General features: G+C 45.0%; 1 protein-coding gene across 2 annotated transcripts in view; it reads left to right on the forward strand.

Annotated features, from left to right (window-relative positions):
* Positions 1-13,029, forward strand: part of NRP2 (neuropilin 2) — a 240,025-nt gene that overhangs the window by 115,511 nt on the left and 111,485 nt on the right. For both annotated transcript variants that reach the window (XM_044431841.1, XM_044431842.1), the window contains exon 7: positions 1,874-2,029. In XM_044431841.1, coding sequence (XP_044287776.1) covers positions 1,874-2,029 — 156 coding nt within the window. The remainder of the gene's footprint in view (positions 1-1,873; positions 2,030-13,029) is intronic.

A 13,029-nucleotide genomic window follows, 5' to 3' on the forward strand; every position in this document is an offset into this window, starting at 1 on the left:
CACAGTGCTCACACTTTTTATCCTTGAACCAGGATGATTTTCATGCTGTTACCCTGACTCCAAAGCATGAGGTTTGTGGAATCTTCTGTCACTCCTGTTGCATGCTGGGAGCCAGTAGGAGAGACTTGAACTGCTCTTTGGCAAGGGTGGTGTGTGTCTTGTTTTTATGCACGGAAGGCTGCATGATTGGGCCATTAACATTTCTGCAGAAGTCTCAGCCTGACCTGGTGCCCTGAACCTTGATAGGCTTTCCAGAGGACTAAGAGGGAAAGCTTGTGGCCACTTATAAGTCTGTTGACTTTTAAGTCTGTTGACTGTAGTCTAAATGAGTGGAACTTTCTCATGTGTGTTGGGCAAGTACAACTAGAATAATATTTATTTTGCTGGAGATCTAGCAGCAGCTGGGAACTCCAGCAGGAACATATGACAGAATGGCTTTAGCAAGGGCTACACAGAACCAATTCACGAAGGAGATCATTGTGGATTGGACAGAGCACTGTAGGATGATGAGTGCTGAAGGGCAGACACTAGAAGCACAGAAAGGTCATTGCCTGCAGCAGATGTCCAATTTTTCATAGCCCAATTACAAGGTTGGTGTGTCTGTGACCTTTTATAATCTACATCACTAAGAAATTTCTGAAAAGCATGAATTGGACATCACAACTTAATCTTATGTGTGGAAAACACCCTCTTTTCTCACCCATGATAGGTTGATCTCTCAAAGATCTCAACAAGATCTCAGTGTTTGTGAAGATTGTGTTGCTTGAGATTTGCTTTTATTCAACAGTAATAATATCAGGGCCAAAGTATCAAAGTCCTTTACTCAGCTCAGGATTGGGGTTCCTCCTCCCCCACAATCCAGCTTGAACCAGAAAAATGCTCCTTTCACTTCTGCAGTCTGTTGGCATTTGCTTGCAACAGGCTTCACAAAATATTGCAGGCTGTGGTGATTTGTGGTGGGGTGGGGGTATGCTGTTTGATTAATTATACACTGGTAAAGGGACACAGCCTGCTTAAACTCAAATTGCTTCCACTTGAGTGTACAATATTTATTTATTTAGAGATTGTAACTGAGGCTGAAATCAAGTTTTGCTGTGCATTTTGTGAAAAGCAGCTGGAGAATTTTATCCCAGAAGTGTTTACAGTCCGATCTGATGAGGCAGATAGATTGGGATTGGAGCGAGGGAGGGGCCAGGATACCAAAATGTACTGAAATTCTCCCTCGATTATGAAAACTGCAACTAAGCCAGGCAGGTTGAAAACATTTCCTTCTATGGCTTACATGCTGCCACATCTAGGAATGTTAACTCAGCTGGTCTGAAAATTGATCCTATTAAGTTCTTATACTGGAACAGAGCTTAGACAGAATAGGCAACTCTAAACATGGCCAGTGGCAAAAAGCTACAGCTGCGTCACAGTCATCTGCTGAAAATGAAATACTGTCATGCTAATTTATACCAGCTGAGTACCCAATCCTCAGGTCTGCTTTAAGCTCTATCCTCCTTGAAACAGCTGCAGCCCAGCACGGTGAGCCCTGGAGAACCCCTTTAGCACAACACACTGCTGCTGCGTACTATCAGCAGCTCTCTGAGGCCCACTGTGGTTTAGCTGGAAGGCCAGAGAGAGCCCCAACTCCACATTACAATGATATGCTAACAGCAAGTTCTGTGTCCATGGCTTTCTAGTTCTCATCATCTTGGTATGCATCCTAGTCCAGTTTGACAGCCGTTAAAGCTGTTCCAAGAACATTGTTAACTGAATATACTTAGAATGTTTCAAGCAACAGGAATATTGCTTTTAATAATGATCTTGTAACATTCTTGCCATTCTTCTCTCACCCTGGTTCCTTCCTGGCACCCGCCCTGGCTTCTAGGTGGATCTTCGCTTTCTGACAGTGCTGACAGCCATTGCTACACAGGGTGCCATCTCCAAAGAAACACAGAATGGGTACTATGTTCGGTCATACAAATTGGAGGTCAGCACAAACGGCGAGGACTGGATGATGTACCGACATGGCAAAAACCACAAAGTAAGTGCTTTTCACTTCCCTCCCCATATAATTCCAGACTGCAAAACATTCTGTTGATGGTGGAATGAAAGGTTTAAATCAAGTGAAGTCTGTAAAGAGTTTTGGTGCCTTCTGGTTCACTGCCAAGACATAAAACATGGAGTGTGTCCCCCTGCCCAAGCAATCCTTCTTACCTCTTGAGGGATGAGGAAACGACGTTCCTTGGAAAACCTGGCTGCCGTTCTGCCTTGCTCAGTGGAGAGAGAGTCTGCGGCATGTCTTTTGACTACAAATGAAGGAGAAAATGCTTTCACAGCCTGTGTTTTTTTTCGTACAAGATTCATTGAGCATTTATGGCCTGAGCCTCGTCCACATGCTGGGTTAACAATCACAAAACCACATGAAACTGCAGTTCAGGAGTTATTGAGGCCTGGAAAATGAAAGGGCACAAATCCTGAGAGGGGATAGCAATGTCCTAGAGAATAAAGCCCAGCAATAAATAATGAGGAACAATTTGGTTTGTCAGGGATAGGGGATATGTAGCCGCAGCAGTGGTTGGCAGTGATGCATCGAGGGCTCTGTGCTTATGCCTATAAATATGGCCGTGCTGACCCTTGCGGATCCCTTAGCCTCAGAATGCTTAGTGTGTGCTCAATGGGGGTGGGGTGGGGTGGGGTGGGGTGGGGGATTGTTCTGGGCAGGTGTGTGAGGGGGAGCATTCAGGACGGAGTGCAGCTGTGTATAAAAAGCTGTAGCTGTGCCTGGGAAGGTTCAGTGCTATCAATTATTGGAGCTGTTCTTGTGAAGGTAGTTCCAAACTGGTGCTTGATGCTCTGTTGCAGAAGAGCCTCCAACAGGGATGTGCAAACTCTCTGTGAACCGCTGTAAGTCACAGGAAAGGAAACATTTAGATGCCAAATACTGAATAAGGTGATGGTTGCTGGCCCATAGGGGTGGTAACTTCCTGTTGTCTTTCAGAGCTCCCTAGGAAGATGTAGGCAGGTCCTAGGGGGCTTTGAAGGGCCTCTATTTTTGTTTTCACTTTCAGTGTCTGCTATCCCCAAATGAAGCAACAAATAATTTCATTCCAGTCCAGCCCAACACTAGTTTGTATCCAGAATGTTGCATGTGAGTGGGAAGATTTTCGTACACTTCCAGAGGGAAGGAGACCATCTTTTCCCATTGCTCCTTCACAAAGAAGCAGGTTAGGATGTCCAAAAAGTGATCTTCCTGTTGCAGCTTTGTTATTTCAGTGATGTGGCACCGGCAACACAGGCAAAGAAGAAGACATGCAGTACAGATCTTAGCTGCTGGCCCAGCCTCCCAGGAGTTGCTTGAGGAAGGGAGCTCCAGATCATGCCTGGGGTCATGTTTTTGGTCACGTTGCAGCTCTGCCTTTCAGTGACTTGTGAACCATCTGCATTTTGAGTGCTTGTTTTAAATAATTTAAATGTTTTATTAAAATGTTGTAAAATCGGATACCATCAATAAAACCTGTAGTCCATAGATTGTGGAACAGCCAGCAAAAACAAGTGGGTCTTCAGAGCCCACCCAAGGATGTTCAGAGAAGGGGCCTGCTGGACCTTGATGGAAGCAGACTGCAGAGGTGCAGGGCCACCTCTTGTTCCACCTCTGGAAAGGTCCTCTCTCCTGTTCTTACCAACTGAATCAACCTTGAAGTTAGCCAAATGAGAAGGGTTTTTGCTGATGGCTTCTACAAGGCAGCCTGGCAAGGGTAAAGGCTTTATAGGTTATGACCAGCATTTTAAATTCCCCAGAGAAGTTCAGCTATAGGACAGTATAGAAATGAAATAAGTAATAATAAAATTATTTAAATTGGGCTCAGAGGTGCACTAGCAATCAGTCCTATTTTCCATTGTCTGCTTTGATTCCATCTGAGCCCTCCATTTGGGAGCTTAAAATGCTCAAACTATTTAGGTGACTATGAGTCAAAGGAGAGCCCCCATGCAAGCAGTATGAACTTATACGTGTAGAGTAGACATAGGACCCCCCCCCACTCCCAACCAGTCCAGAATTAACTAAAATGAGAGCTGCCCCTGTGTTAGGCTGCAAGAATGAAACGGGGACTCTTGATTGCACAACATTCCCAGTCATGTAGAGGACTGTAACTGCTCAGCCAAAGGTGATGGGGTGGGGGCTAGCATGTGCATCCCCTCCTGGGGTGTCCTCTTCAGGCTTACAATTCTATAACATTGGTATAGAGCTCGGGCCTTCATGGCTTTCTCTCATCCCCACCCACCAGATCTCCCACCCACAGGGCCCACCAGTTTTGTCATAGAATATGCAAACATTTTCCATCTCGGGTCACCGAAAAAGAAAGAAATTCAGTGCAGCCCTTTTGGTGAATCTAAGCCAAGTTTCATCTTCCAGCAGGATTCAGAGGGAGATGATTCATGTGAGATTATATCTGCAGTGTTCACAGATTTGGAGAGCAGTTAAAAACCATGCTCAGGAAGAAAAGGCAATCAATTACTTGAGATTGTCACTTATAGGAAATTTGCCGTTCACAGCAAACTGATATGTGAGGTGGATTTTGATCAGATTTTCATGCCACTTTTGACTCTCCTCTATTTAACCTGTTTGACACAGTGCTCTAGTAATGCTCATCTGGAGCAAATAGCTTGGAGCGGCAAGCAAGTCAATGGCTTTTAAAGCTGATCCAAATGAGTTGTGGGCATATTGTTTTGTGTTGCTCCAGAAATATACCTCCCCTGGCATGCTCAGTTCTGCATGTAGTGTGGCAGGGCTGCACATGCCAGTCCTTTCCCCAGGTCCTGCCCCTGCAGCTTCCACCCCGACCTTCCTGTTGCTGAGTAGGGTAGCCTAAAGTGGTGATCCTGTTGCATCTGGCTGAATGTGCTCTCTCTGAATTACTTAGGAATCCTCTGTGACTGCAGTTCTCAGCCAAGGGATACAAAAATGTTCCCTTCAGACCTCACTTTTCAGGGAGCCAGAGGAAGTGGGGACATTGAGGGCAGTGGGCCGTAACTTCCTTCCAATCTATTCTTCCTCAAGATTTTCTCCCCTAAACGAAATTTTCTCCCAGTTTGCTAGATATTGGGCAGCAAAGATGGAATCCCATGTTTCCCTCTGATGTGCACCCCTGTGGAGGTAGCCATGGGGTGTGCAGGGGAGATGAGCCAAGTAACCGGAAGAACACTTCACCCTTTCTTCACCTGTTGCTTTTCCTCTTTGACCCCTCCTTCCCTTTCCCCCTTGACTGTAAAACCTGCTGTCCATGCCAGATTGCAAGAACACTGAGAAAAAGCAGCTGCTGGGGAAATTGGCCACGCATTCTCCATTGGGCAGAGTTGTTTGTTCTTTATCCCTTGTTTAAAGCACCTAGCATTAACAGCAATTGCAGGCATGGCCTGGAATAATGCTTGCAAGTTCACTAGTGGATGCTTGTCCATGGCAGCACATTTTATTCGTTTTGCAGCAGTTCCTGAGTAAAATTCACAGTGCTGGCAGTTACCTTTAAAACTTTAAATGGCTTGTTCACAGAGTGACAAAGGGACTGTGTCATCCCACATCAGCCTATCCATTTCCTAACATCTGCTGGGGAGGCACTTCTTGATTTAACATTAGTGGCTGAGATGCAGGGGAAGGCATTCTCTGATTATATTCCTTACCATAGGAGGTCTATTATGCCCTGCTCTTACTTTCTGATGCTTTCCTGGCCAAGGCTACCTTTTTCTAATTCTAGCAAGCATTTGACCTTCCAGGTTGAGGATATTCTGTTTTGAGGTTCCTTTTATCTGTGGTACACCGTTTCTTTGGTTATTTTCAATTGTTTTGTTCATTTTGCTGGCTCTTAACTGAAGTTGTTAATGCTTCCCTGATTAGTGCAACTATAATGGAAGAGTGGGATATATATCTTTCTGATAAATAAGTAAACTCAATATATTTTTTGTAGATGTATCATTAATGTGAGATAGGAAGTAGAAAGGAATCCAAATGCCCATTTTGTGCTACTGCAAAGTGTTATATTTATAGTTCAAGTGCAGGAAATACAAATAGTGGTTTCATTTGTGATAATAGCCTGTGTGGTCACTGTGGGAAGCTAACTGTGAATCTCCTCTCTCCGAAGATGCTTTCCTTCAGAATACTCAAACTATCAGCATTTCATGCACAGAATCCATCCAGGCTGGCATTGCTGGGTTGTTGAGGTGTTTTGTGGTGCATCAGTGCAGCACTGAAATACGTAACTATACCATGCCAAATAGATTTGTCAGTTCTGCCGCAGCTTGATTTGGTTCCATGAAGTGCAGAGGAAGGGGAAGAGGATGGAAGAGGACTCTGTCAAATACCACTTATGCATGTCTCTCTCTCATTCTCTCTCTGTGTGTGTGTGTGTGTGTGCGCGCGCGCGCGCCTGAGAGGGAGAAAGCCTGCAGCAAGTTCTTTCCCTGCTGAAGCTGTAAGTGGGCTCTGAGCCAAATTTAACTGGTGCTGCTGACAGGTCAGCTAGCATCTACATCTTCATGAAAGAAATTGAGAGAAAGCGCGCTGCAGAGAAGCAGGAAGAGCTGTGTCTAGCAGAACTGGAGAAGAAAGATAATATTTTTGCAGAGAGTAGAGACTAGCTCCCCAACTGCACTTCTTGTTGATGTTGAGCAAGATCCAAAACAGGAGGGACAGTACTTCAGGCTGTGAAGGCAAGCAGACCTCCAGTTCCCCAAAGCTGATACAGTGCACCAAAGGTGAGGAAATAGGGGAATGTTAAATTAAGAGGAGTATAAAAAGAATTAAAGAGAACTTGTAGCAGTAAGGGGTGGCTGTGTTGTTTTTCATAAAGAGCAGTGTAGCATATGGCAAGGAGTGGAGAAGGAAGGGGAAGGAACCTGACCAGAACTGATTGAGCTCTTCAAGTTTTTCCTCTTCCACCATCAGCAATGCAGAAGAAAGAGGAGAGAGTGTCCTTTGCACAAATGTAGAGGCCTGTCTGTCCACTCTCACTAAAAATACCTCCCTGTGTGAAATAGGAAGCCTTTAGAAATATTCCTTTAAGTTGGCTTACATGCATATATTACAGCTAGTAGGAACTTGTGAAAAAGTAGCTTTTTGGCCTTGTGGAAATGGATCTGAGGATACAATTGTAGCCTCTCTGCTCAAGATGGGGGTCTCCTGAGATACAGGGGACCTGCCTTTCTGCTCCACCTTGGGCATCCTTCCCCTCAAGTCTTACTGCCATCCCTCCATTGGTCAAGAGCTCATTGTGTTTGCTCCGTGCTGGCTTTGGGAGCTGCAAAGCGGAATATGTGGGGTTTTCTTAGATATGTTAGGGCTGAAGAGACTTCTCCAGGTCTGTCCTGTCTCCTGTTTTAGCAGGAGTGTAGGCTGTATGGAGTCACACAGGGAACACCCCTCTTTATCCACTGATGGAGGGAGTGATACATGGGTCTTGAACTGGAACACTGCCAAGAACTGGAGATGGGAGTGAGAAGGGAACTAGTAGAAAGGGGGTAGGGTCTGCTCCGCCTTTCTAACAGACATTGTACAAGGCAGCCAACCTAGTGTGCTCCAGATGGGTTGGACTACAGCCACCATAGTCTCCGGTTCTGTTATGCTGACTCTGGGGTCATGAGAGTTGTAGTCCAACATTCCTGGAGGACATGCAACTGGGGAAGGCTGAAATAATTCAGTGTTCCATCTTAGGCATGTCCAAGAGTGGGACAGCCCAACAAGCCTAATGTGTAAGCCATTTACCATGGCTTAACACAATTCCATTTTATATGCACCTAACAACTGGAAATGTCAGGTTTTAATTGGGGCTACCATATTCCTTTCACAGGTTTGCAAGAATTTGTGTGCAAATTACTTTTTTGGCATTTAGCAAACATACTAGACTATGAAGTTCATACGGAACGAGAGTGACATTTCCAAGGCCAGCAACTACGTCGGTGTTTCCAGTAACTTGGGTTAAATTAATGTATTGTGTGCCTCACTTCCTTGCTCTAAGAGAAGAAGCAGGATGTGCCCACCACACTCTTTGAAATCTATTGGGGAGAGAGAACAGAAAGAGCCTAAAATGACTCTGACATGAAGGCATATGAACAGTGTGCTGTTCTTTACACTTCGGATACATGTTCACGCAGGGTACAAGTTTGTACCTTGCCTTTGTTCCAAGGAGCACAGAGTGGCACTGTGTCATTCCAACAACCCTCCACAGTAGTCTAGGCCAAGGAGTGGCAACTGCACAGTGAGTTCCCCAGCCAAGCAGGGGTTTGAACCAAAGTCCCCCAAAGTCAAGCTTATAATCCAGGACTGCACAGCATGCCCTGCATTTGGTTTTAGAAGGGCACAACAGTCCCCTATGGGGCCTACCATGCTTAGCAACTCTTACTTTTTGCTATCTGCTTGGCACTACACAACTGGGGAGATTTTAACTTCTTGGAAGCCTGCAATATATTTTTATTTGCATTATTTAAATCCTGCCTTTTTTCCTCATGCAGTAAACCCAAGGCAGAAAACACTGTCCTCCTCCTCCTCTCCATTCTATCCTCTAAACCAGAGGTCCTCAAACTTTTTAAACAGAGGGCCAGTTCACTGTCCCTCAGACTGTTTTGGGGGCAGACTATAGTTTGAAAAAATGTGAACAAATTTCTATGCACATTAAAAATTAATTAAAATTAAAATAAATTGAAAATTAAAATTAAAAAAAAATAAATTAAAAAATGTTTGCTCCGCTCACTCGGGCTGCAACAGAAGCCCAAGATGACACCAAAAGGGAGAGCACTACACAAGAGGGAGCCATGAGGGCACACTCACCTTGGTTGAGGCTTTCCCGTCTCCTTGCTGCCGCCCTGCTTCCAAGCCAGAGGAAGGTCGCCTCGCAGGCGCTCGCCCGGCTCTGGGAGGGGGAAGGGAGCAGGAGGCCGGAGAGGCAAGCATGGGGTGACTTCCCCAGCCATGAGAGGGCCACAAGGAGGGAGGTAATGGCTGCTTTCCGAGGCGAGGGATGGGGCTGTAGCTGGCCGAGCGGCATCCCGCCTCTCCCCACTGCAGGGGGAAGAAGCATGGCAGCCACTCAACAGTGGCAGCTTACCCAGAGAAGGCCGTGGTGGAGGCATAGGAGCTGCGGCTCCACTCCGCCTCAGCCTGTCCTCTCCCGGGCTTGGTGAGGCAGCCACAGCTTGGCCCACAGCCTGGGCTCGTGGCTCACACAGTTAAAAATAGATTTTAGAAGTTCTGTTTTTCTTACCTTCTTTAGTGTCTTCACCTCTCTCTCTCTCTCTCTTCCACCACCCTCCTCTCTTCTGTATTCCTGCTCCGTATTCCTGCTCTGTATTCAGAGCCAACACATGTGTGCAATAGGGGGGAAGAGCCAGCACAAGTGCAGTTGAAGGGAGCTGTTACAATTCGGCATGTGGACCAGCTCTCTGCTAGTCTTCGAAACTGCAAGTGTTTCAGAGAACGCCTGCGCTGCCTCAGAGCTTTCAGACTTGCTTGGAGATCGTTTTCTCTGAACGAGTCCAAAAGCTCTGAGGCGGGCCGGGTAAAAAACCATGGCGGGCCGTATATGGTCTGCGGGCTGTAGTTTGAAGACCCATGGTCTAAACAATCCTGTGAGGTAGGTTAGACTGAGATTGATGCAAAGCAACTCAGTCAGGTTCACGGCCAAGTGAGACATGGCCTAGAACCGGGATGTCCTGATTCCCAGCACAGCACTCTACACCACTCTCTCAGCATGGTACCCTCTTGACTATAACTTCCACCAGCCCCAACCAGTTCAACCAATGGCCTGGGACAATGGGAACTGTAGTCCAAAATATTAGTGGGGTTCCAGGGTTGGGGAAGGCTGCTATAATGGGACTATGCAGGGGTAAACATTTCTCTTTGATTACTTTCATGTATGCTATGTAATCACAGTGGTTAAGGAAGAGGATCAGTGCTTCTGAATTTATCCCATTGAATCTCTGCAAAAGGCCAAACTAGGTGTGAAGGGGCTAGCAATTTTTGTTGTTCATGTATCTGACTTGTTCTCATATAGATTAGGGGAATAATGGGGGGGACTGGGTGTGAGGTATAGGCCACAGCAGAATTGGGACTGTTAATTACAATACAGTATATGTATTATAGATGTATAAAATATGAGCTACATTGCTGTTGAAATATTTTAATACATCAGTTTGACTTTGCTGTATTAATATTCCATATAGTTTATTGTACATTTATTAGGTGTCATCTTGGTGTCATTGTATTTGTTGCTTTCAACTATACTGTAAGTTTACTCCCTTTTTTTTGCGGCGGGCGGGGGGGGAGAGAAAATGGAAGTATAAATATTAGGTAAAATGAACCCAAGCTCGCTCGTGCGTGCGTGTGCTCTCTCTCTCTCTCTCTCTCTCTCTCTCTCTCTCTCTCTCTCTCTCTCATGCCTTAAACTTGCTTTGCTCTACCCCCTCAGTCACTTCCCTCCCAGCCTGGTAAGGTAAGGGAGGGGGATTCAGCTAGGGATGTGCAAGTTAGCAAAACTTGAGCTCACCAAAGTGCTCCAAGTTCCATCTCAAAGCTCGTTCCAACTCCAATCTGTATCAGACTGTGAGCTTTTCCCCACCTTTAGATGAAAATCCATGCTTGTTTTCCAAATGTGTGTATCAGTTCTGTACATGTTTACAATTATGCTTTGTTCTCAATTGATTAAAGCATATTTTTGCACATTTTTCAAATATGCTTTGTTGGTGTCTGCAAATCACACTGGAAACTTGGGCAGATTGTGACCAAGTCCATACTCAGTCTGGGAAAAAAACCCAATTTGAAACAAATTTCTCAATCATTCCCTAGTTCAGGCCAGTTCCAAGGTATATTCTTTTTTATATAAATATCACATGCTCCTTCACACTTTGCTTCAGAAGTAAATAAGCAAAGAGTTTAGCAAATAAGCAGGGCCGGTTCCTTTTCTTTCCCTTCCCATCTCATCCATATCACATCTGGACTGATCATGTCAGCATAAATTAGCTGTAGGGCAGGGGACCAGTTCTCCTTCACACTCATGGTCCTAAGTATAGTTTTCCCCTTGGGACTCACATGTTGCTGGACTCCAGCTGCCATTTTCCCATTCATCAAAGTGGCTGTGCATGATGGAAGTTACAGGCCAAAACATCTGGAGGGATCAAGGTTGGGGAAATTAGTTCTTTCTGGATAAGGGTTGACTCATGTGTTACATTAAGACACCCATCTAATGTGCATAGATTACTCTTGTGGATTTTGCTTCCTGAGAGGAGAGAACCCAAGTGGTATAAGCAGATTAATTCAATCTATAGGCACAGTAATTGAAATGCAGTCCTGTGTGAGGCCACCTCTTATTTAAGAAGATTGCTCATGCGAGGCATACAGTGCGCAGATTGCTATGTGTATATTGCATAGGAATCAGTCCTAAGGTAGAGACTGCTTCTTCTTTGTTTTCCTTCTGAATCTTCTCATGCCTGAAATTTTCATGCTGCTTGTTTGAAGCTCTGCATCTCTGTTAGAAAAACCATCTCCACAGGCTTCCCTCCTTTTCTCCTTCATGCTTCTTCAACTGAAGCCCTGAAGCCCTAATCCTGTTAGCATTTTCTGCCACCATGGGGGTAATATAATCCTGCATTAAATCTAAAAGGTCCAGGGAGGCAGACCCAGGCATGCAAACATACGGAGAAGTTTCCTCTTGTCTCCTCCCAAAAACTACAACCCCTTTCCCTTTACTGTCCTTAGAAACTCTTGACGACAAAACCAGTACTAAAAACAAATAAGGCTGAAGGGTCTTTGGGATCATAAACGGCCTTTTGGATGTATGCTCTCCCTGCCCTTTCTTTTGGTTTCATTTCTGGCATGCAGCTGGCCAGGTTCCTCCTCCCCACAGTCCCCAGTGAATGCAGCTTAAACAAAACAAAACCCTGAGCTGACAAGGGAACATTTTACATGAAGAGCAGCATGAGTCTCTACACTTGAGGAGCACTGAAGTGTGGGGTGGAGGGGAAGGATGACTGCACAACTTCCAGCAATGCCATTTTTCATACCCCCTTGGTGTTTTTAAGTAAATTAATGTTGTCAGTCAGATTTTAATGACGGGGTTATTTCTTTTTGTGGAGCCATCCAGTAGTCAAAAGCAAACTGGGGTGAAGTGAGAGCAGGATGGAGTGGAATGTGCATATCTCTTTTCAGGGCAGATACAATCAAACATGGCTAATAAAAAAAATAAAAGATAAATAAAAGATAACTGGAAAAAGTATTAAATTCAACTGCTGCATATTATATGAAAATTAAATGGTGCCCCTCAAGACCCCCCCCCCAACACATAATGTACTGCTAGCATCCAGAATTAACTTATTTTGTTGTTTACATCTGCAACATCCAGACAATGTTGCTTTCTGTCATGCCAAAGCCTAACCTGCAACCCCTGGGGGTTCCCTCTTTGTGGCCTCCACATTCTCCTTTCTGTTTTGCTTGATCACAGTGTGCCCTGAGAGAGAGGATCTGGAAGGGGAAAGCACAAATCTCTATTCCACATACCTTCCCTTACTTCCTTGTAATACACCTAGCTGAAAGTAGCTAGCTTGCTGGCAGCCCTGGGACTGCAAGAACAAGGGAGATGTCATGGACCTGGTGGGCCACAATATGTGGCACATGGCATGGCAAGCTGAGTAGGCCTTTTCTGTTCTTCATGTTAAACTCTCCAGAAGCCATGCTTTTACTGCTTGGGAGTTTCATATGGCTTGGGAGAAATCTACTTAGTGTTCCACTGCAACCAATCTGGCAGAATTAAAAACAATTAAGGAGTCATTCTGGCTCCTCTTACACAGACATGCTCTTTAGGAGAAAAGGTTTCTATCAGTCAAGTATCTGAAAGAATGGCTGGGATGAAAAAATTCAAATCTGGAAAAGTGAAGTTCAGACATCTTATGCCTGTGTGTTGAGAACAACAACAACAAAAAAATACTTTTTAGAAACCCTGAAACTGTGCATGGTTTCCTTTCATAATGAAACTTGGTGATATGATGTGTGTTTTGGGAAGCTGCCTG

The sequence above is a fragment of the Varanus komodoensis genome, unplaced genomic scaffold, assembly GCF_004798865.1.
Source record: "Varanus komodoensis strain SLA01 unplaced genomic scaffold, ASM479886v1 scaffold23, whole genome shotgun sequence".
Taxonomy (NCBI): domain Eukaryota; kingdom Metazoa; phylum Chordata; class Lepidosauria; order Squamata; family Varanidae; genus Varanus; species Varanus komodoensis.